Raw genomic sequence first — 22887 nt, forward strand, 5'->3', positions numbered from 1 at the left:
TGGCAGCAGGTAAGAGGAAAGGTCAGCACCCAGTGTGCACTGCAGTCTCCTTAGGTAGGAGCCGTATTCACAGAGCCGAATGCGCCAGCATCACACGTTCTATGTGAGGAAGAGGGTACGGAGGTCTCTGCAGGAAACTGTGAGGTGGGCTGGGCGTCTTGGTATCCTTTGCTGCCTTGTCCCTCCCCAACCTGGGCTGCGAGCCCGAGGTGCCATCGGGCATAGGGGCACCTGTTTAATAATATTGTGTAGTGCCCCATAAATCCTAAGGACTGCCCTGCTGTCCCTGAGCAGGTGCACAAAAGGGAATGGGTACAAGGAGCTTCATCCCTCATGCTGTTAAACAGAGACTTAGCACAACTGCAGTGTCAGGGCTAAAGAATGCCATATAGACAAACCCTAAGTCTATTTAAATTTGTACTGAGTATAAGATCAACCACTGAGCATTATCATTTTGAATTCTTTCCTGACTAGGTGTCAAGAACCATTTGATTATGTCTACACTGCAATTAAACACCCAGAGCCAGCACATGTAAGCTGACTCGGGTTCATGGGGCTCAGGCTGTGGGGCTGTTTAACTGCAGAGTAAATATTCAGACTTGGGCTAGAGCCCAGGCTCTCAGACCCAAGCATCAACAGCACCATTAGACAGCCCCAAAGCCCAGGCCAGCTGACACGGGTCAGCCACAGGTGTTTAACTGCAGTGAAGATATACCATTTATGTCTTGGAGCATATTTCTGCCCCTTGCTGGTTTATTCAGCTGAATGTGTGCACAGTTCACAGTTACTGCTATATCAATTGTATTCGAACATATATTCCACTGTTGGTGGGCACCTGAAGGCACTCTAATGGAAAACAATGGCATCTGGTGATGCTGTGAGCCGAAATGGTTATATACTTTACAGAGGAAGCAGAGACCAAGTGAAAGGTAAACCTCTAATCTCAACTGGTTAATAATATGATGCATATTATGCTTTCCCCCGCCCCCCATGGGAAAGGACATTTTTAATTTTTTTTTTCTTAAGGAAAAAGGTAAATGTCAGAAACAGCCCCCTACACGTGTAAATCAACAGGCAGTTTACATCATCTTCTAAAAACTTGGTTCCGTAGGAATGCTGCCACAGAGCCCTTTCTTAGTGTCAGTGTTTGTTAGTCAAAAGTCTATCAAAATGGTTTAGTTTCCATAACAGAGAAATTCTTCCACAAAATGACTAGCCTGGAGAAAGAGATTGCAAGGACTGTTAGGAGTAGGTGTTTTGGGAAACATGACAGAAACTGTTTTGGCTGTGGAATTAAAATTATGTTTGCAAACATTTCAACTACAGAACTGTTGAACTTATCTTGAATAGAACCTTATATGATCAGTAGGTTGTCACCTTGCTTTTGTTTAAACCTTTAATTAAAACAATTTTTTTTCTAGTAAGATGATCCAAGTGGTTCAGTGATTTAGAAAGGGGAGGGTATGGTAGAGGAAACCCAGAGAATCTAGTAGTTCCAGACAAAGAGAAAACTATTATCCTGATAAAACAGATACAATTTTGCCCATGTTGGCAAGGCTAACAGCAACTCTGATCTTCACCTCATTCAAACTGTCATCTCTTACAAAGCTGTACATTTTATTTTAATAGCTCTAAAAGCAAATTACTGTAATTTTTTTTTTACATCTATGGCTTGTTTAAACATTGCCTTTAATCTCACTCACATGTACACACATCTAGCTAAAATCATAGTGTGATATGGCTACTCTTTGAAATATTCTTTTCTGATGGTATAAGGTTTAGGTTTTTCCTATGAAGCCTGAGTGACACACTGCATGAGTCTCTAGGTCCCTTTCTGTTGTCAAATAAAAGCAAGTAGAGTGTGCATTGTTTATGATCCCTCGCCTTTCTCTAATCTACTGGTATACTTTGCCTCCTCTCTGCTTTGATGGAACCTCTCTCTTGAAATGCTTCATATGTATCAATCTGTAATTATTTGGGCTCCCTGAGATGTAGGAGTGGTGAAGCAGGGCAAAAGGAAAGGACAGGTAAATATCCATTAAATATCCTTAAAGAAAATATACTGATGGTAAGCAGAAGAAAGTAAAATATATATTTCTGTGCTATAATCAGTTTAAGCAGCAGCAGAAGATTGTGAAACCAACGAAGTATAGGTTTCAGAGTAACAGCCGTGTTAGTCTGTATTCACAAAAAGAAAAGGAGTACTTGTGGCACCTTAGCAACTAACCAATTTATTTGAGCATAAGCTTTCGTGAGCTACAGCTCACTTCATCGGATGCATGTGTGCATCCGATGAAGTGAGCTGTAGCTCAGTATGCATCCGATGAAGTGAGCTGTAGCTCACAAAAGCTTATGCTCAAATAAGTTGGTTAGTCTCTAAGGCGCCACAAGTACTCCTTTTCTTTTTCAACAAAGTATAGTCACATCAATAGTGTTGGATAGCCTGTTATGAAGGGACATTTTTATTTATTTATAATTGACTACTTAGGTTGATGGGTTTTGTTTTTTTTTAAAAAGAGATAAAAGTCAGTAAGTAAAAAGCATATTGTGCAACATAAAATAAACAAAACCATGGAGTTTATCAATGCTATTATGGCAGTTAAATTCTGAAAATTAAATGGCACACCCTACCAAGATCTATTTAAGGTATTTCTAAAGCACATATCATTTGGTATTTAAGTGCCAAAGTCAATGTAAGAATATTTATGATGGGTGGAGATACAGGTTGGTTGAATTCAAAGTGAAGTACTGTATATAACAGAGTACAAATACTTTCACAGTCACTAAACTACATATTTGTAGTTTTGAAACTATCATTCAATGGAATCAGAATACAAAATAAGACCAAAAAAACTAAAAACACAAGTTAAAAAAAAGAGTCACCAAAAGGGCTGAAGCAAGTCAAACAGAAGACCAACCAAAGAAACCCCATCATATATATTTTACTAACTCATTGTGAATACAAAGAAGTAGGAAAATGTTCTGTCCAAAAATACATATAGTAGAAAGAAAACTGATCATTATGGGTTTTAATAATCAAGATAATAATTTTCCCCATGTGAAAATATTAAATTAATTAAAAATTTAAATTGCCATGTTTACATACGTCTCTCTATATATACACCTGTGTTTATTTTAATAAGGCCTCACAGTTTCTACAAGTTTACTAGCAATTAATTAACTAGGCTATTTTGACTCCTCTAGCCAAGACTCTACTTGGCCTTACTTCTTTTCTTTCCTTTGTTACAGGGGGAGTCTTGGTGGAGAAAAAGAAGAGTCTGGCTACCATAGGATCTGAGAATAAAGCTGTAGGGTTTGAACTTCTGAAGTATTCATTCTAGAACGGGGCAAAATTTTTCAGTTGAAACTATTTTTTTGGCCAAAAAAAAAAAAATGCATATGTGGCAACACCAAAATGTTTTGCAAATTTGTTTCAGTGTCACCAAATTGTGTTGGAAAAAATATTCTGAAAATGTAAAAACATTTCAGCATTTTTAAATGACATGTTTTGATTTGAAATGACTTTTTGTTTTGAAATTTCTTTCAATTTTATTTAAAATAATTCATTCAACCAAAAAATTTTTCAATGAAAATTTTGAAAAAATTTTTCTTTGATTTTTTGGAACTTCCAGATAAAGGCCCCCTCTCCCCCCCGCAAATCACCAATTCTCACAGTTCTAATCTATTCACAAACCTTTTCTCACATGCACAAATGTGACACACATGTAGCGGGGTTGTTCACACAGCTAGGAAATGGTCAAATCTTTCTCTCTGCAACTGGTCTCCCTCTTTTCCCCCATCCCTTTCCACAAGCCTGATACCCATCCATCCTAGAGATAGCTAGGGGAAAAGGGGCTGGGAGGTAGGGGCAGCATAGGGTGCATTTAGGAGGGAACTAGCCGTGAGGATTAACCCAGGATATTACAGGCCTGTCAGCCTGACACTGATCCTGGACAAAATAGTGGAATGGTTGATATGGGGTTAGATTAATAAAGAATTAAAACAAGGTAATATAGTTAATGATAATCCTAACTGGGGATGTTTTTATGAGATTACAAGTTTAGTTGATAACTGTATTTGTGTTAATGTAATATAGACTTTCTGTAAAACATCTGATTTGGTACCACACAGCATTTTGATTATAAAAATAAAATGATACAAAATTAAAATGGCACATTTTAAAAATGGATTAAAAAGTGGCAAAATGACTTGTTTCACAACGTAACTTCTAAACAGGAAATCATCATTTATCAGCTGTATATCTAGCGAGATTGATTCTTGGCCGTCTGCTATTTAACATTTTTAGAAATGAAAGAAAACACTCTCTGATTAAGTATTCAGAAGATACAAATATTGTGGAGGGAGTAGTAAATAATGAAGAAGGCAGGTCATTTACATAGCCTGATCTGGATCTCTTGGTAAAATGGGTGAGAACAAACAATATGTATTTTAATATGGCTAAATATAATGCATACAACTAGGAACAAAGATTTATACATATTTACACGAGGGACTCTGTTTTGGAGAGCAATAACTCGAAAAAAGAATTAGGGATTATAGTGGATAATCAGCTGAACATGAACTCCAAGTTAGATACTGAGTCCAAAAGAATGGGATCAGTGTACATATAAACAAGGGAAATTTGAGTAGGAGTAGAGGAGTTATATTGCCTCCCTATATGGCATGATTTGACTGCTACTGGAATACCATGTCCAGTTCTTGAGTCCATAAATTAAAAATGATTTTGATAATTGGAGAGGTTTCAGAGGAAAGCCACAAGAATGGTTAAAGGATTGGAAAACATGCCATAGAGTGGGAGATTCAAAGATTTCAAACTATTTAGCTTATAAAGCAAAGGTTAAGGGTGACTTGATCAGTTTAAGAGAACCTACATGGGGAACAAGTTTGATAATGGGCTCTTCAGTCTAGCAGAAAAAGGTGTAACACAATCCAATGGCTGGAAGTGGAAACTAGACAGATTTAGAGGAGAACTAAGGCATGTATTTTTAGCAGACAGGGTAATTAACCATTGGAACAACTTACCCAAGACAATGGTAGTTGCTCCATCACTGGCAATTTTTAAATCAATTTTGGATGTTTAAAAAAAAAACAACAGATAATCTAATTCAAACAGGAATTATTTTAAGGAAATCCTGTGACCTATGTTATACATGAGGTCAGATTAGATGATCATTCATAGTAGTTCCTTTTAGACTAATAATCTATGAATCCTTACATGGCTGACTTTGTCAAACACAAACTAGCAGGGTTACTTTACCTTTTAGTACCTGCTAATTCTCACAGCTGTTGTAACTTAAATATTATAAGGCATTAAAATGAACGCAACATGCTGTAAGCGGTAAAACAATATAATGCATATTTTGGGGGAAAGAGAGTTAACATGTCTAACCTGTGTAAGTTTCAAGTCTTCACCATTAATGTTGCAATAGCATATTCCTTTTTTAATTGTTCAAAGTTTATGTAATTTTCATGTTATCAAGTCTGAAATTATATACATGGAGGTTCAGGATGAGTTAATTATTTTTATTTCCATTAGACTAGGAAGGATTAGTTATAACATTGTTTCGAAGCCATGAGTAAGTTATTCGGTAACTTCTCTGCTATCATAGAGGGAACTCCTATCAAACCCTCATACTTTCACTTTTCTATTTGGAAGTCCAGCTCACATACTGTTAGAAATACATAGGTCAGAAGGACCTACCACTCACAAACAAATATTAGCTAGATTTCTATAGCAGACTAGTGATTAAAAATTAAGTTCAATAGCCTTCCCCCTCAAGACAACATGGAAGACCCCTCTCAAAAAAAAAAATTATAAGCCATGTCATGCCCTCCTACATAAAAATATAGAAAGGACAAAATTAAGTGAAAAAACACCAGTTTTCACTCAGAGTTCCACCAAATCTTTCAGCTGGTATGTGCGAGACTTTCATATCCATGGTTGGGCCAGGGGGCATGGTCCTAAATCCCATGGATGTCCCATGATTGGTGGATAAATCCCATAGAGCCCAGGTCTGGACAGAGGGTCTCCCCTTTCCCTAAAGCAGGGTTTTACAGACATTAACAATGGGGTTAGTGTATCTTCCGCTAGGAGTTCCATGGGGATTTCTATGGGTTAACAAGAGATAGAGCATCACTCTATGCAGTATCAGCTATTTCCTCTCACTAAAACCCACATCCTCTTCACATGAAAGGGCTTCCACACATTTGGATGAGTGGTGGTGGAAATTATGCCACTATAACCCTGTCCACACAACAATTTATCATAGTTTGTAACCGGTAAGTACCATGGTTTGTGTCTGCATGTCAGATAGCAACGGCAGCTAACAGTGTTTTTCCCCTGCAAAAGGGTTGGGATGGCACACTGTTTAGATCCTGTAGACAGCTAATCAGTCATTCTATTATTTTAAAGGGGGATTATTTGTGTAACCATATTTATGTAACTGGCTGTCCAGTTCCTTCTCGTTCCCAAGTATTTATGCGATAGGACTTCCCAGAGTATCTACTTCCATGTGCTGTTGATGTTCTTCTGTTGACATGTCCTCAGGGTACTCTATTCCCTACTGAGGGTGTCTAGTTTGCAAATTAATTCCAATTCAATCCCTGGTCACTCAATTACAGACCTAAAAGTCGCAATACTACAACAAAAAAACCTTCAAAAACAGACTTCAACAAGAAACTGCTGAATCAGAATTAATTTGCAAACTACATACCATTAAATGAGGTCTGAATAAAGACTGGGAGCGGATGGGTCATTACACAAAGTAAAACTATTTCCCCATGAAGAAAAGGAGTATTTGTGGCACCTTAGAGACTAACCAATTTATTTGAGCATAAGCTTTTGTGAGCTACAGCTCACTTCATCGGATGCATTCAGTGGAAAATACAGTGAGGAGATTTATATACACACAGAACATGAAAAAATGGGTGTTATCATACACACTGTAAGGAGAAAAGGAGTGATCACTTAAGATGAGCTATTACCAGCAGGAGGGGGGGGGAAGAAAACCTTTTGTCCTGATAATCAAGGTGGGCCATTTCCAGCAGTTAACAGTTAATGGCCCGTTCCTGTTAACTGCTGGATATGGCCCATCTTTCTCCTTTTTTGACTGAAGGACAGCCAAATATTCTCTCAACAGGTTCAGGCACAAAAGGTTATTTATTTTTGTAAACAACTTTAAATCACTTTACTTGTAAAGGACTTTTAAGGTTCAGCTATATGTGGATGAGTCTCTCTCAAAGACTTCATCTGATATAACCTGATGGCAAGAAAACAGAAAGCATTGAATAGCTGTAAAAATGAAACAATACACCACAAATGAAGAACATGTTTCAAGATACTTGTGAATTGCAAAGCCTCTTCTAACTGATTCAGTTAAATGTCACAGAAGCCTTGAGTAATCTATATTTTATAAATTAAACTCAAGGTTCATCCTTCATCTTTTATTTTTTGATCAAATGTACAGTAACAATATATCTGTTATTAGAAAAGTATTTGTTTAGTTTTCTTTTCTGAAGCAGATGCTGTTGCTATTCTGTCATATTTGTTGCTATGAGGGTTTAGTTTTGTGAATATTTGCTAGAAACCAATCGGATATGGTGAGGATGTGTACTGTTTCTTTAAATCTCCAGCAGAAAGACAGTGAAGAGGGGCTGGAGAAGGTTCTAGGTCCAGGGTTCTCAAACTGGGGATCAGTACCCCTCAGGGGGTCGCAAGGTTATTATGTGGGGGGTCATGAGCTGTCAGCCTTCACCCCAAATCCTGCTTTGCCACCTGCATTTATAATGGTGTTTAATATATGAAAAAGTGTTTTTTAATTATAAGCGGGGGTCACAGTCAGAAGCTTGCTATGTGAAAGGGGTCACCAGTACAAAAGTTTGAGAACCACTGTTCTAGGTAAAAGATCTACAGTGAAGCAAAGGTAGAGATAGAGGCTTTATCAGTAATACTGTTTTCCTTATTCTAACCAAAAGTTGATGGATTTTGAAACAGCATAAATAAAAAAAATACCAAAGACCCATTCTCCACAAGAATTTTGCTTTGATAAACCCCTGGAATAGTCTGAGTAAAAGAAGTGCTTCACCAGATTTCAAATCGCAACATGTCAAGGTTCCTCCCCCACTCTGAACTCTAGGGTACAGATGTGGGGACCTGCATGAAAAACCTCCTAAGCTTATCTTTACCAGCTTAGGTCAAAACTTCCCCAAGGTACAAAATATTCCACCCGTTGTCCTTGGACTGGCCGCTACCACCACCAAACTAATACTGGTTACTGGGGAAGAGCTGTTTGGACGCGTCCTTCCCCCCAAAATACTTCCCAAAACCTTGCACCCCACTTTCTGGACAAGGTTTGGTAAAAAGCCTCACCAATTTGCTTAGGTGACTACAGACCCAGACCCTTGGATCTTAAGAACAATGAACAATCCTCCCAACACTTGCACCCCCCTTTCCTGGGAAATGTTGGATAAAAAGCCTCACCAATTTGCATAGGTGACCACAGACCCAAATCCTTGGATCTGAGAACAATGAAAAAGCATTCAGTTTTCTTACAAGAAGACTTTTAATAAAAATGGAAGTAAATAGAAATAAAGAAATCCCCCCTGTAAAATCAGGATGGTAGATATCTTACAGGGTAATTAGATTCAAAAACATAGAGAACCCCTCTAGGCAAAACCTTAAATTACAAAAAAGATACACAGACAGAAATAGTTATTCTATTCAGCACAATTCTTTTCTCAGCCATTTAAAGAAATCATAATCTAACACATACCTAGCTAGATTACTTACTAAAAGTTCTAAGACTCCATTCCTGGTCTATCCCTGACAAAGAGACTATAGACAGACACACAGACCCTTTGTTTCTCTCCCTCCTCCCAGCTTTTGAAAGTATCTTGTCTCCTCATTAGTCATTTTGGTCAGGTGCCAGCGAGCTTACCTTTAGCTTCTTAACCCTTTACAGGTGAGAGGAGCTTTCCCCTGCCAGGAAGGATTTCAAAGGGGTTTACCCTTCCCTTTATATTTATGACACAACAATATTAACACAAATCTGTACATAATTTGTATTTATAGAAGAATAATCGTGGCAATATTTTTAAAAAGTTTGATGTCCATTTCATTCCAAATAGGAACACCAACAGATGTACTATTACCAAGCGTTTAAAAGTCTGGAAAGTGCACAGAGACCTTTATGAAGGCATCATATGAACAAAGCAAGCAGCGTGACTGGTATCCAAAAGGAAGAAAAAAAAAAAAGAACATCTGGTAGATGTAGTTTTAAACAAGGTACTTTCAGATTTATTACAGTTTATGTCTCATCTATCTGTCAAATAAGTGTTGCAGCTACTTCCACTGTCTGAACTAGTGAAAATGCAAGTCACCTACCAAGAAAGTAGGAGAAACAGTCCAAGAAGTAGAAAACAAATAATTTATGTGAGGAAAAGAGCAGCACCATGTAAAAATTAATCTAAAGACCATAATATTCCCTGGGCAGAAAAACAGAGGTATGGAAAAGGAGAATACAAGATATATGGGGTGCCCAGCCAGTGAAAATGTACAGTAAATATAAGTACACAAACAAATCAGGAAGATAATCCACAGAAGGATAAATGATGCTTATGTCAACAGGCTTTAACTGCCTCACTCTATATGTGACCTCTCAGTCCTTATCCTCAAAAGTTAACACATTTAAAAGATTAACCTGTCTTAAATTCATACCTTTGCTAGACACTAAAAACCATGGACTCAATAGAGACACTGGGTAAGCAGTGTAGCCGCTCTTTGTCGGCAGAAGAGAGCTTTCCCGCCAACAAAATAAAGCCACCCCCAACAAGAAGCGGTAGCTTTGTTAGCAGGAGAGTGACTCCCACTGACAAAGTGCTGTCCACACCGGCACTTTTTGTCGGTCAGGGGGAGAAAGTTTTACCGATGAAAGTGCAGTGTAAACATAACCACTGGATTTATGGCTTATTACAACAATCTTTAATCCACTAACCCCCATCCCCAGCTTTTTTTCACCCTCCCCTTCCCCCATCCCCCCATGACAGGTCAGGTGTTACCAGGCCATTTTCACCTTGAATGGTCCCTTCTTGAAATGCGTTAACTACTTATGCGAAACAATCTCTTACACCTTGTATTTAGCTGTGACACTCTGAGGCCTTGTGAAAAATCCACACCCCTGAGCAACACAGCTAAACCAACCCCCAGTGTACCTAGCACTAGGTTGACAGGAGAATTCTCTTGTCAACCTAACTACCACCTCTCAGAGAGTTTGAGGACCTATGCCGACAGGAGAACCCCTCCCATTGGCACAGGTAGTGACACTGAAGTGCTAAGTGGCATTCGTGCTGCTGCAAGTGTTTTAAGTGTAGACAAGCCTTTAGTACATTTCCCAGACCTGAAGAAGAGCTTTGTGTATGCTCGAAAGCTTGTCTCTCTCACCAATGGAAGTTGGTCCAATATAAGATATTACCTCACCGACCTTGCCTTTCTAATCTCAAGATTTGTCATTCGATTCTTACATTTAAAAGTGATAGGGTAGATATCACTACAACATGTAAAGGGACATTTAAGGACAGAATCTCAACCCTAAACTGGAACACTCCAAGGTAGTGCTCAGGATTAATTAGTTACAGCGAGACTCTGTGCTCGGCCCTAAGGGTACATCCCTACCATAAATTAAGCTGTAATTTTAACATGGGTAGGCTTCCCCACACTAGCTTTAATCTAGGTAGCGCTGGTGCTGGTAACAATAACAGTGATGAGGAGGCAGCATGGACACTGACTCAGGCCAGCAACTTGAGTGCATATCCAGGGTCCCCGGTGGCAGCTAGCCCACAATAAATCCTGTGCTGCCATGTCTTCATTACATTTCAGCGTAGACATATCCAATTATGACAGACTCCCCAGGCTACCTTACTGGCCACAGTTTTGCCTGGAATCTTGCCCCAAACATATCTTTAGCTCTGGCCTGGCATACCACGTAAGAAGGGCTAGGGCTTGTCTTTGGAAAGCAGTTTTACGGCTGTCTTTCAAAGTGTCTGCATGAGGGGAATCCTCACTCGGCCAGATATAGGGCTTTTACGGCCCCTTCACATCTTGCTGGTTCTTTTTCCTGGAGAAAGAGGGCTGGAGTGGGGGTAGAAGGGGTGAAGATTTTTCCCATAGTTTACAAGTTAACTGGTGCAACAATACTTTCCAGATTAGGTGCAGCTAGAACATTTCACCATGTTGTACTTTGCCCTAGACTTCCACACTGACAACTTTCAATGCCTTTCAGAATTCATTGCTTTTGTTGCCTTCACTTTGGCGTTACAAAAAGAGCTGAACCAAAAAAAAAAAAAAAAAATTGGCAGAAGACCTAGGAGAATGACCTAGGTCAGGGGTTCCCAAACTTGGTTTGCAGCTTGTTCAGGGTAAGCCCCTGGTGGGCCAGGAGACACTTTGTTTTCCTGGTTTCAGAGTAGCAGACGTGTTAGTCTGTATTCACAAAAAGAAAAGGAGTACTAGTGGCACCTTAGAGACTAACCAATTTATTTAAGCATAAGCTTTCGTGAGCTACAGCTCACTTCGTCAGATGCATTTCCTGAGCATCCACAGGTATGGCCGCTTGCAGCTCCCAGTGGACACAGTTCGCCATTCCCAGGGGCTTACCCAGAACAAGATGACCTCCTGAGGTCCCTTCCAACCCTGATATTCTACGACTCTATGATTCTAAGCCACGAACCAAGTTTGGGAACCCCTGACCTAGGGTGAGTCTCTTTCATTCTTTCCTGTTGAAGCTGTTCCACTTTGAATAAAATATTTGAACAGTCATTGGGCCAGAGAGAGAGAGAAAGAAACTTTATAGTCAGGTGGCTGGGCACTCAGCTAGGAAGGGGGACACCCAGATTCTAATTCCTGCTCCAATGACCGTTGAGTAATATGTAGTTGAATAGCTTCAACAGGAGAGAGTCAGTTGAGAGATACTAAGCATTCTCCATTGCTCAACTTCTTACAAGTTTATTACAAAAAAAAAAAACCCCAAACCAAAAAATACTGTATTTTCTTTGTTGACTTTTCTTGGCAAATTAATTTTGGTTTCAACCCTTGTGGAAACAATTCTATCCAAATTCAGTTTTTACCTTGATTTACTCATTTATAAGCTGTTCACCAGGTTGTTGAACCCATAACTAATACGAACAGTTCGATATTTTTCAGACTTTATGTACATTGATCAAGGGGAGAAGATCAATTTTTTGATCTTTTGATCTTTTTTGATCAAAGATCAAAAGCTTAATTTTATTTAGCTTTCTCTAACGTATTTGTAATGCCTTCTTATCAGGTAAATTTCTTTGAAAACAAACATTCCTAAACTTTGGAAACATTGTTTTCTTCTCCTCTCCAAGGAGCAATAATATTCTCCAATGGAAAAGTACCCTGTTATCTAATGCAGATCTAAACAAGCACCCTGTATAACAAGCAGTTCTTTTGATTATTTTTTTTTATTCTCCATGCCTTCCTGAATCTTGCTTGTTTTTTGTTTTATTTTTTCTCAACACTATATCCACACACTTCACTAATTACTTTAAGTCATCTTCCTACAATAATGTCTAAATCCCTTTCCTGGTCGCTATGCTGCATGTGTGTCATTTTAACATGTATTGTTGATTCTGGTTAGGCCGTAGGCACATTTTACCATTTCTACATTAAATGCACTTTCTGTTATACTTACATATGCACACACACACAAACTGCAGTATATGCATACACTCACCACAATGCATAAACATATGGCTACGTTCTGCAATTAATTTAATTCAACTAATGAAATCAATATTACTGATCCATTCACTGATTAAAACATGCCACCCTTTAACATCACTTTCTGCTGTAAGCTTATTCCCTTTACACTGATACCACAAAGACAGAGCATATCAAAGATGACAAGACCATCTCAGCAAATACCAGTGCATTATTTCTTGAAGTACAAGAATACAATTATCATTCTGAAAGATAATAAATATGAAAGCATACTATTCGTACACAGTAGAGGGATTCAATGCATATGAATGTTTTTCATCTAACTAACCACACACATCAAAAGAGTGATAAATATTTAACATGGGGAATTACTTTCTCTTTTCCTGTATTTATTACAATAATTATTTTAACAAGAACAACTACTCCATACAGAGGACTAGCCCCTCCACTACCACCAAGTTCTACTAAATTTGAACGCTATGGAGACCTAATCTTCTACTTAGGAGGTTATAAATATGACAATTTTTTAAAAAGATAAAAATCACACACACACACACACAAAATCTCTGCCTAGTCACTCTGACTTGAACAGCAGAAGGTCAAATACATTTACTTTTTATTGTCCTTGTTTGAATGCCTGAGGGGTGGGTGGCACCAGGGAAGAAGGAAATTTCCTAAGAAAATCAAAGAGAAAGTCATCCTGACACCAATACTGTGTATTCTCATTGTATATCTAGAACAGAATTTATTGTGATAAACTTCACACCTGACATCAACTTTGAGTGACTGGCGCTCTTAAACTATTTTTAACACCCATCCGAAAGATTCCTGCCCAGATTTACTATGAATTATTTTACATTTATGGAATAATGCTGGAACAATACAGATTTTTTTTTAAAAAAAGCTTTCCATGCAAAAGTAAGCACTGCTCTGCTGCAGAGGCCAAAAGTTAACCCTATATGTAATCTCTTCTGTCAACATGCACAATTCTTACCATGTATGTGCCACAGTGAAACGCCGCTGTTTTGGTACGTTGCTATTCAAAAGCATCCTGCGTAAGAGCCTTGGAGAATTTCTAGGAGAAGTGACTGGAGAGAACCTGGGTGAAACAGACGAAGACTTCCTGGATGTCTTGGACTTTTCATGCTGCAACAGGTTTTCCCTCAGGTTCTTTACAAGATCCTCGTTCAGCCATGGATTTTGGCACTGTGGATTATCAACTTCAGGTACAGTCAAGGTGTCTGGGCTTGTTGTCTGCTGAGCCATATTCCCCAAGTAGCTTTAATAATACAGTAATGTGATATTTGTTTTGGTTGTTTAAAATATTTCCTTGTTAATTCAGTTCCAGAGAACCGTGCAGAGCTTCTACTCCGACTCAGCAGCCTATTCTGTTTTCAACATGGTGTTGCCTGCCCTCCGCGTCTCTTTATAGATAATGATCTGAAAAGAAAAAAGCAACTAACTCCTCCACCGAAACCTATTAAACATTACCACTCCTCTGACAATCCCGTTGCTAAAAATCACTTACTAGCTATCATTGCAAGTGAACCTGGAGGGAAGAAACTGCGTTAGTACGGCTTTCTGTTAGAGCTCCAAAGCTGCCTGTTAAACTATTGGAACTAACGCGCTGCAGCTGCTTGAGCAGCTTCTGGCTATGTACATAAAAAGCACTAGGAGGAGGGCTTAAACGTCAGATGCGTGTCCGTATGGTTTGCTATTCTTTCCGTTTGCTCATTCCTGAATTTTAAAATAGGCTGAAAGGGGAGGTGGGTGAATGCTGAACATCTTCCTCCTCCCCTCCACCCTCATCTACAATGTTTACCTTTGCAATCCAATCACTCACAGAAGAAAATTGCAAAACATTTTTAAGGTAACAAACAAGCAACAGGACAAAATAAATATAAAAAAAAGTCCACTGATCTTCTACACCACAATCGGTTACCTAAACAAGACCGCATGAAAGAAGAATATGTTCATCTTCAATAATACAAAAGAAAGTGAAATGGCTTTGTCCTATACACACACACAAAACAGGCTATGATTGCCACAAGAACTGTTTAATTAGGTGTTCTAAATTAACAGGTCAATACATCTTCCTATGTCCCCACAACTACTTAATCTGGAAGATAATTCCTATTCCTTTGCACAGTTAGTGAGTGCTGAAAATTGCCCTATTATGCAATACAGTCTTTATAAGTGAATTCTTAACATATGATAAAAGTGGTCATTATTTATTCCTTTCCAGTAACACTACTATTGAATTTCATTCTGAAGAAAAGATCAGCTTTCCTTTTGGGAATTATACAAGGCACTGTGCTGCTGTATTTTTCTTCTGATCTTGCAAATCCTCCCTCAGTCAGTGCTGAGGGTATTGTTTTCAAATTAAGCTCAATCCTCTCTCCCTGAATAGCTAAAGTACTCTTTATAAACATCATACACTTTTTCTGAGACTGACATGATGACCCACAGCAGACAATGCCAGAACTGGAATCAGAGCCCTTATTGATTTAAATTTGGTACATGTCCTACTTTCAGGTCACAGAAACAAACACCCCGTTTCTTTTAAAATGAACACTCCCTGTGTACTAGAATGTCACCAAGATACAAGAGGTCTCCTGAGTGGCAGAGTGTTATATGCATATTATATCACTGCAATATGCTTCTCCCATTAAGTTACATTACCTTGCATTCAAGCTCTCAGGGGAGAAAGCATTTAATTATAAAGGTCCCCTGGCAAAGTTACTCACCAACTGGTGAGCCACCTTGTGGCCAAGTGAAGCATTGTGGAATTTCATTCTCGTACTCCTGCTGCCCAGATCTATTAAAATGCTTAATGACATCCTCCCAGCCAGGTCCTTGTGACCTGGCCCTCAAGGAGGGTCATCTTTTATCTCACCTCTTCCAGGGTAAAACAGGGTTTCCACCCAATAGTTCCAGGCCCTCATACCAGGTTGATAGTCCTGGTCTAGGCCCAATAATCCTTCTGGCCCCTTCTGTCTGGGGTTTTCCAGCTTGTCCTCACGTTGAGGCGATGGGGGGAACTCAGTACCTCCCTCTACTTTGGGTTCCAGCCCTGGGACACTTGTGGCAACTGGCTGTTTTGTCAAAGCTCTTGCTCCTTCTTTGGAGCTACTTCCTACAATGGATCCAAGTTCTCAGTGCCAGGGGATTATATTCTCAGCAGAGGTCTGTCTCAGGGCCCAGCCCCTAAACTCAGTCCTCAAGGTAACAGAGGAAAGGAAAAGAAATAAAGACTAGCAACTTCTCTGTCCTATCTGGATCCTCCAGCTGCCCAAATTCAGCCAACCTAAGCTAGCTTGTCTTTCTGCCATGATCTTCTCCAAGCTTGGCCCTTCTGAAATGAGCTTCTCCCTTCTTAAGGCTCCTCTACTAAGATTGATATGCCCCCCAGGTGCAATGGGCCAGGGCTACCTCATCCCAAAGCTGCTCTTTAACACCTTCTTGCTTGGTACTGTATATGTTTGTATACCCCACCACACATCCACATGGTGACCATGCTTTCAATATGGTAGTCAGGCTTGCCCAAGGGCTAAGTGATAGTGAGTGCACTGCTATGTTGGAGAGGAAGTTTCTGTTCTCTGTCCTAGTTTCTAGATGGCACATGAAATCCTGCAAAGGCAAAACTGAGTTGCAAAAGAGACTTAGCACTCAACAGCAAAGTCTTCCAAGCCTCCTCTGCTAGAAGCATGATGGCTTCAGCATAGCTCCTCAAAAGGTATGTGAGAAAAGAGTAAAAATTATGAAACAGGCTTTGTAAAGGATAAGAAGACTACTTTTCCCTAATCCCTCCTTCCTTTGTTTATAAAAAGCTGATAATGACTCTACATAAGCCTGATCATTTTTCCAAACAGCCGAGTTTATGTATGAAAATCCAGGTACTCTTGTGCTCACACTAAAGCATTTTCAAGAAAGCAGAAATGGTCTCATAGGACTGGACAGACTGCCCTATTTGGGGCCAGATCTTGCACCACTGAAGTCAATAGGACTGTTGTCATTTACTTCAATGAACAAAGGATCACACTTCAATTAGTATGATCTTACAAAAATAATTAGGCTTACATACCGGTAGCCTTATTTCCATTATTTGAAATAATGCTCTTAAAATTAGTCAACATAGCAACCACTACTATCTCAATACACTGTATAATGGGCATACTGTAGCCTTGCCACACATTAAAGAAATGCCAGTGTATGAATAGCAGCACAATAAGGCCCTTTGTTTTTAACGGAAGTTAGGAAAAATGAAAGTTCGATCATTATACAGTGTCAAAGTCCAGGACGAATAGCTATTGAAATGCTTTTTCCACACTGGGACAGGAAGTTATCTTTCTGAACTTTGGTTTTCTAGCGACTCTAACAACTTCCCATAAAGATTTATCCTCTCCTCCCTCACCAAAAGAGAAAGCTTGGAGGAAACAGCGATGTGATTTAAAAAAAAAATTACAAAGCATATATGACAGGTAGTTTTAACATATTCAGTTTTATTGGTTTTGACCAATTAAAGTGCATATATGTCTGACATTTATTAATATATTTTGGACTTGTATACTTTGTAAATTGCAGTCCAACACCATCAACCTTTATAAAGCTGTCTTCACAATACAAGAGTTTTAAGAATCTGTTGAACAAACAAACCTTATCTTCACTGATTGATGTCAATGCCAGGGTTTATACATACAATGAAAGAAAAAGAGTACTAGTGGCACCTTAGAGACTAATCAATTTATTTGAGCATAAGCGTTGGTGAGCTACAGCTCACTTAAGCTTATGCTCAAATAAATTGGTTAGTCTCTAAGGTGCCACTAGTACTCATTTCTTTTTGCGAATACAGACTAACACAGCTGCTACTCTGAAACCTGTCTACATACAATGAAAACTCTCAAACTAATTCACTCTCATGAAGTTAAATGAAAAGGTTTACTCTAAGGCTACAAATGCAAGTGGTCCCCATTGTAACAAAAAGTCAAGGTTTAACTTGAAAAACAGCTATTTCTAATGCTACACCATAAGCACACAGCAGTTTAAACAGAGACTGTTTACTCTAGATTGGAGGAGGAGGGAAGGAATCTTGCAAAGTGACTTATACAGCACCTTTCTCCTCCCACAGTATAAACCTTTACAAGCAAACTACACAATAGGGAGGGGCAAATCATTCATCTCTCCTAAGCTACATACAGTTTATTTAAAAATGGTAGTATGATGGAGATATGCGCTCTAAATAATTTCCATCTGCCTATGAAAATAAACATGATTAACTGATAAGCAGTGCTATTTGGGTCTCTCTGAACAGACACATTTCTGATTTTCCTACTATAAACATTGTAGGTCTGGATTCCCACAACCTGCCAAAACCAGAAAGGAATGCCGACCACTTCTTTGAATATGGTTAGGCAGGCCTCATGACTTGATAGTTTAACATCAAAATCTAATCTTTTCTAACGCATAGGTGGGAATGACACTAGAACTGCTGCAGCAGTTCCAGTCAACATAATCAATAATTTAAGCATAAAGATATTTAGTTGTTGGTGTGACTGCTTTTTGACTGATGAGTTAATCTGCTGGTCCATCTCTAACCACTAAGAATGGAAGGAGGTTGTTGAAGGTAACCTATTAAGCTTATCCGAAGAAAATAATTATTTTTTCTAGACAGCATAGTTTAACATGAAATATATGCATATCACATATTCAGAGGACAATATTGGTACTGCTTTTAGGAACAAACTAATATAGCATATGTCTAAGCAATGTATAGACTGAACACAAACCTAATGTTCAAGTTTTATTTTGATCACAGCTGCATAGGTAGGCCTTATGTCAAAACTAGATATTACAGCAAGCTAGATTTCATCTTTGCTTCTAGTTCACTCACACACCACATGCAAAGCTCAAGTGATTAAACCACTAGCTGGATTAAAGCAAAATTTGTTAAACTGTAAGTGTTTTTTATTTGTGTGCACATTTCTTGTTTCCTTTTGCTCTAATACCGATTGTGCCCTGTTGCTTACTTTATAACATGAAGGTACCCTTTCCCGCTCACCAGGCATACAAATATACTGCGGGCTACTATTTTAACACTGTACTGTTCCATTCCATTTTTTAGCCTTTGGTTCTGGCCCCGCAGCAGGGAACTAGAATCTCTTTACAAAAACATTGCTGAAAATCTAGAGATAACTACCAGCAAATAATACTCATACTCCACCTACCATTTACAAATATAAAATGAAAATCAAACATTCAACGTTTATGAAATTGACATAATCTTTACTTTCCGAAGATGTTGATTATGCTAAACAAAGTAATAAGATGTTAAAGGCTGACAGTCTCAGATTTCTGTATTAAATATGAAAAGCAGAAACAACCATAGCCGTCTCTGCTATGTCTGTCTGTTCTAACAGATTCAAAGTACAAACACAATTCGATAAGATAAAAAGCAGAAGTAGATTAAATATACTAACAGGTTAAACAAACATGAAAATGCAGTGTCTAGGTACAAACTACTTTGCATATATGATTATGGTGAAATTATTTTATTATATAATTACATATATCAAAATACAAGACTATTTATTAACATAGTATCCCTTAAAAAAAGTGCCACAATATCCTTTGTGGATAAGGTCATTGTGTCCTAAGACCCCCTTAATGCCAACTGCCAGGGCGGTTATAGAAATATCATGAGTCTGGTATGTACATTCTAGTTTACCAAAAAATGTCATGTGTGGTCTCAGATGAAAGCCTGTGTCACACTGGTTATTGATATCATTGTGAAACGTGTACAGATATAATGTAAGGAGTTATGTATATATACACTGAAAATAGGTTTTTAGAGTCTGTTTCAGTATTAGTCATGAGTAGCTGTGAAAAAAAGGTTCTGTCAGACAAGAGATGTTTATTCATCTCTCTCTCTCTGTCAGGATGTTAATTAAGCATTGTAAGCTAACACAATGGATGCCTATTTACATACAAAGCTAACAAACAGATGTGAAGTCAACAGAGAACCAGCACACAGGAAAAAAAGAAGCCATGAGGGTTATCCTGGCTGTGTGCCAAAACAATTAACTTTGGGGGGTATATCTATAAGGCAAAGGCCCCATGGTCTTGCACCTAGGAAGTAAATATTTTACATTCATGAAAATGGGGTCTTAGCCAACCTTGTTGAAAAAGCTGAAGAAAACTAACAGGTTAACCACCTGACTAAAGAAGTTTTATCTCATACAAAGTTAAGTTTAGTCTCTAGAAAGCATGTTATGCTTTTGTTTTATATGTAACCATTTGTTTCCAATATTCTACCTCATGTCTTGAATCATTGATAAACTTATTTTTGTTTTCACTATAAATATATAGAGGTGCTATAATGTGAAGCCAAGTGCAGGTCCTGAGAAGGTAAGGGGAGGGCAAAGGAAGGGCTGGCATAGGACAGCAGACCTAGTATTTCTGTGAGTAGTCAATATCAGGGGTTGGATATCACAGGAGAATATTTCAAAGGGACTCTGGGACGGAGGTGCACCTATTGCTAGTAAGGGCAAAGGAAGGACTGGCATAGCCCAGATAAGAATGTTTTAGTGTCTAACAGACTGGTGTCAGCTAAGCACAAGCAAGACTCCTTCTCACTGGTGGTATGGGGTAACAAGGTGACTCGCAGTCCTGCATAGCCTGAGAACGGTCAGTCATCTACAAACTAAGGAGAAAAGGAAGACTTGTAAAGCAAAATATGAACAGGAAAAGTGACTCAGTGGCTTGAGGGGGCCAGACAATTTCAGATAGAAAGGACTGCAAAAGTGAAAGAGGGAACCCTCCCTCCCCCTGGGATATGGATATTTGCAGAGAAGAGACCAATATTCCAAGACTGGAAAAGTTGAGAGGGGTATGGTGTAACAGAGATACAGCAGAAAGACTTGTCCACTCTTGAAACATGACAGGGCACAACTGTAGTGCTGCAGCTGTGCCACACTGTAGTGCTTCACATGTAGACACTCCTACAGAAATGGGAGGGGTTATCCCATTGGCATAGTTAATCCACCTCCATGAGAGGTGGTAGCTAGGATGATGGAAGAATTCTTCTGTCAACCTATTACTGTCTACACTGGGGGTTAGGTCTGCTTAACTAACTCACTCGGGGTATGGATTTTTCACTTCCCTAAGTGACATAGCTGGGTCAACTTAACTTCTTAGCGTAGACCTGGCCTAAGCAGAGAGAAGATCAGGAGAATCTTGAAAGCCAGTGAAACTGGTGAAAAATGGATACTATATCATGTTTCCATTTCCTGAAGCATGTATTCTCACTATTCTAGCAATGCTCTGTAAATGGGGACTGTCAAACTTCTGGATGAGGGAGAGATTCAAGGCTGTAGAGGATTCCATGATACCTGGTTTTAAACTGGAGGAGCATAGTATGGGAGTAAGAAAAACAGACAAAAAGAAACAATTAACTAGGGATAAAATGAACTGAAAGCAGTATTTATTTTTTAGTTTTTTCTGGTAGTGTCCAGAATGTGTTAAAAGAATAATTGCTTGCATCTAGCCAGTCTAGTGAACTAGTTATCAACCATTTTACAGAGGCGCCAAATTCCTCTCTACCTGGGGAGTTCCTGACCCCTGCTCTACCCCAGACCCCACTCCCACTCCACCTCTTCCTTCAAGCCCCCACCTCTGCCCCTCCTCCTCCTGCTCCCATTCTGTCCCAGACCCCGCCCACTTCTTCCCACCCCCACTCCACCCCCAGCCCTGCCCTCACAACACCTCTTCCCCCAAGGCCCCACTCTGTCCCTGACCCTGACCCTGCCCACACTCCACCCAAGACTCCATACCTGCCCCTTCCCACCTCTCTGCTGTAATCTCTACAGCCTCAAGGAATTGTGGTAGTAGTCGTCAAGGATTGCCCAAGTGCAGTAGCAGCACTGACTAGCTACACATCCTTTCTAGAAGCCACATCCCCCCTACAGTGGAGACTGTGGGAAAGAGTGGCATTGAGCTGCAGTAGGTGACTAAACAGTTTCAAAGGAAGATCATGTGGGGACTAAAATTGGTGGGCATGTACTTGGAGATAAGCATGGAGGGAATGGTTGCACACTTCCCTCAACTGATTCAGAAAATGTCACGGAATTGCAGCACAGAATCTATTGTACTATTTTTATTTCACAAGTGAAGCCTTTTGAGATCTGTTATATCTTTGGCATCAGCAGAACCAGTGTATAAAAAAAGGACATTTTAAATTACTAAAATTACAGAAATAACTAAATTACTGATAGTCTTCAAATTAGGTAACAATTTTCCATAGACCAGTCTCAGGCAGACAGACATTGAGAGCTATATTTTCAAGGAAAAGAAATAGACAAGAACAGGTGATTGCACACCCAATCACAAGCACAGTTGTACTCTGGCATTTTCAATAAATAATCTATTGCCCACCTAAGCACAATAAATTGATGGGCCTAGGGACATGGCCATGTATTAAAACATGCATGTGGATTCTAACAGACCTAGGACCACATTTTCAAAGGTATTTAGACACTTAAATATGTAGTTAGGTGCCTAGTGGGATTTTCAAAAGCACCTATCTGCATCTTTAGGTACCTAAATACATTCAAAAATAGAGCCTAATCCAACTTCTTATTGATGCCTATGAAAATTGGATTAGCCCTCACAAAAGGGAAATGATTTTCTTACCATCATGAGAACAATTTTCTCCAGTGCACTGAAAATTTTAGAAGACAAGGCGGGTGAGGTAATATCTTTTATTGGACCAACTTCTGCTGGTGAGAGACAAACTTTCGTGCTACAACTCATTCGCTTTGCCTCTCTAATATCATGGGACTGACAGCTGCACTGCATACTGAAAATTTATGACAGCCAAATGGGGCAGCACAAATCTCTTAATATTTTTCATTGCACAGGACATGTAAGAAAACAGTTCTGTTTTTCATGTGTGCAATTTTGTGCTTCACTGTTTAAAAGGCATTCTTGTCTGATAGGAGGAAACTCCAAACTACAGGTCCAACACAAATTAGGAAAAAAGTAAATGCCTAAAAAAAACATTACAACATGGACTTTAGTGTGTCTAATTAAAAAAGTCATCCCAAATCATTTATTTGAGCATACCACATGAT

At 39.0% G+C, this 22887-nt stretch overlaps 1 protein-coding gene across 2 annotated transcripts in view; it reads right to left on the minus strand.

The window, feature by feature from the left end:
• The window catches only part of PDE4D (phosphodiesterase 4D), a 763522-nt gene that overhangs the window by 660758 nt on the left and 79877 nt on the right, over window positions 1-22887 (minus strand). The window contains exon 1 of one of the 2 annotated variants that reach the window (XM_084628698.1): window positions 13755-14367. The exons of the other annotated variant lie outside the window; for it this stretch is intronic. Within the exon in view, the coding sequence (XP_084484824.1) occupies window positions 13755-14026 (272 nt within the window). The 5' untranslated portion in view covers window positions 14027-14367. Of the gene's footprint in view, window positions 1-13754; window positions 14368-22887 lie in introns of those variants that run through there. 2 annotated transcript variants of the gene reach the window in all.

Source organism: Lepidochelys olivacea (genome assembly GCF_965140295.1).
Source record: "Lepidochelys olivacea isolate rLepOli2 genome assembly, chromosome: 5".
Taxonomy (NCBI): Eukaryota; Metazoa; Chordata; order Testudines; family Cheloniidae; genus Lepidochelys; species Lepidochelys olivacea.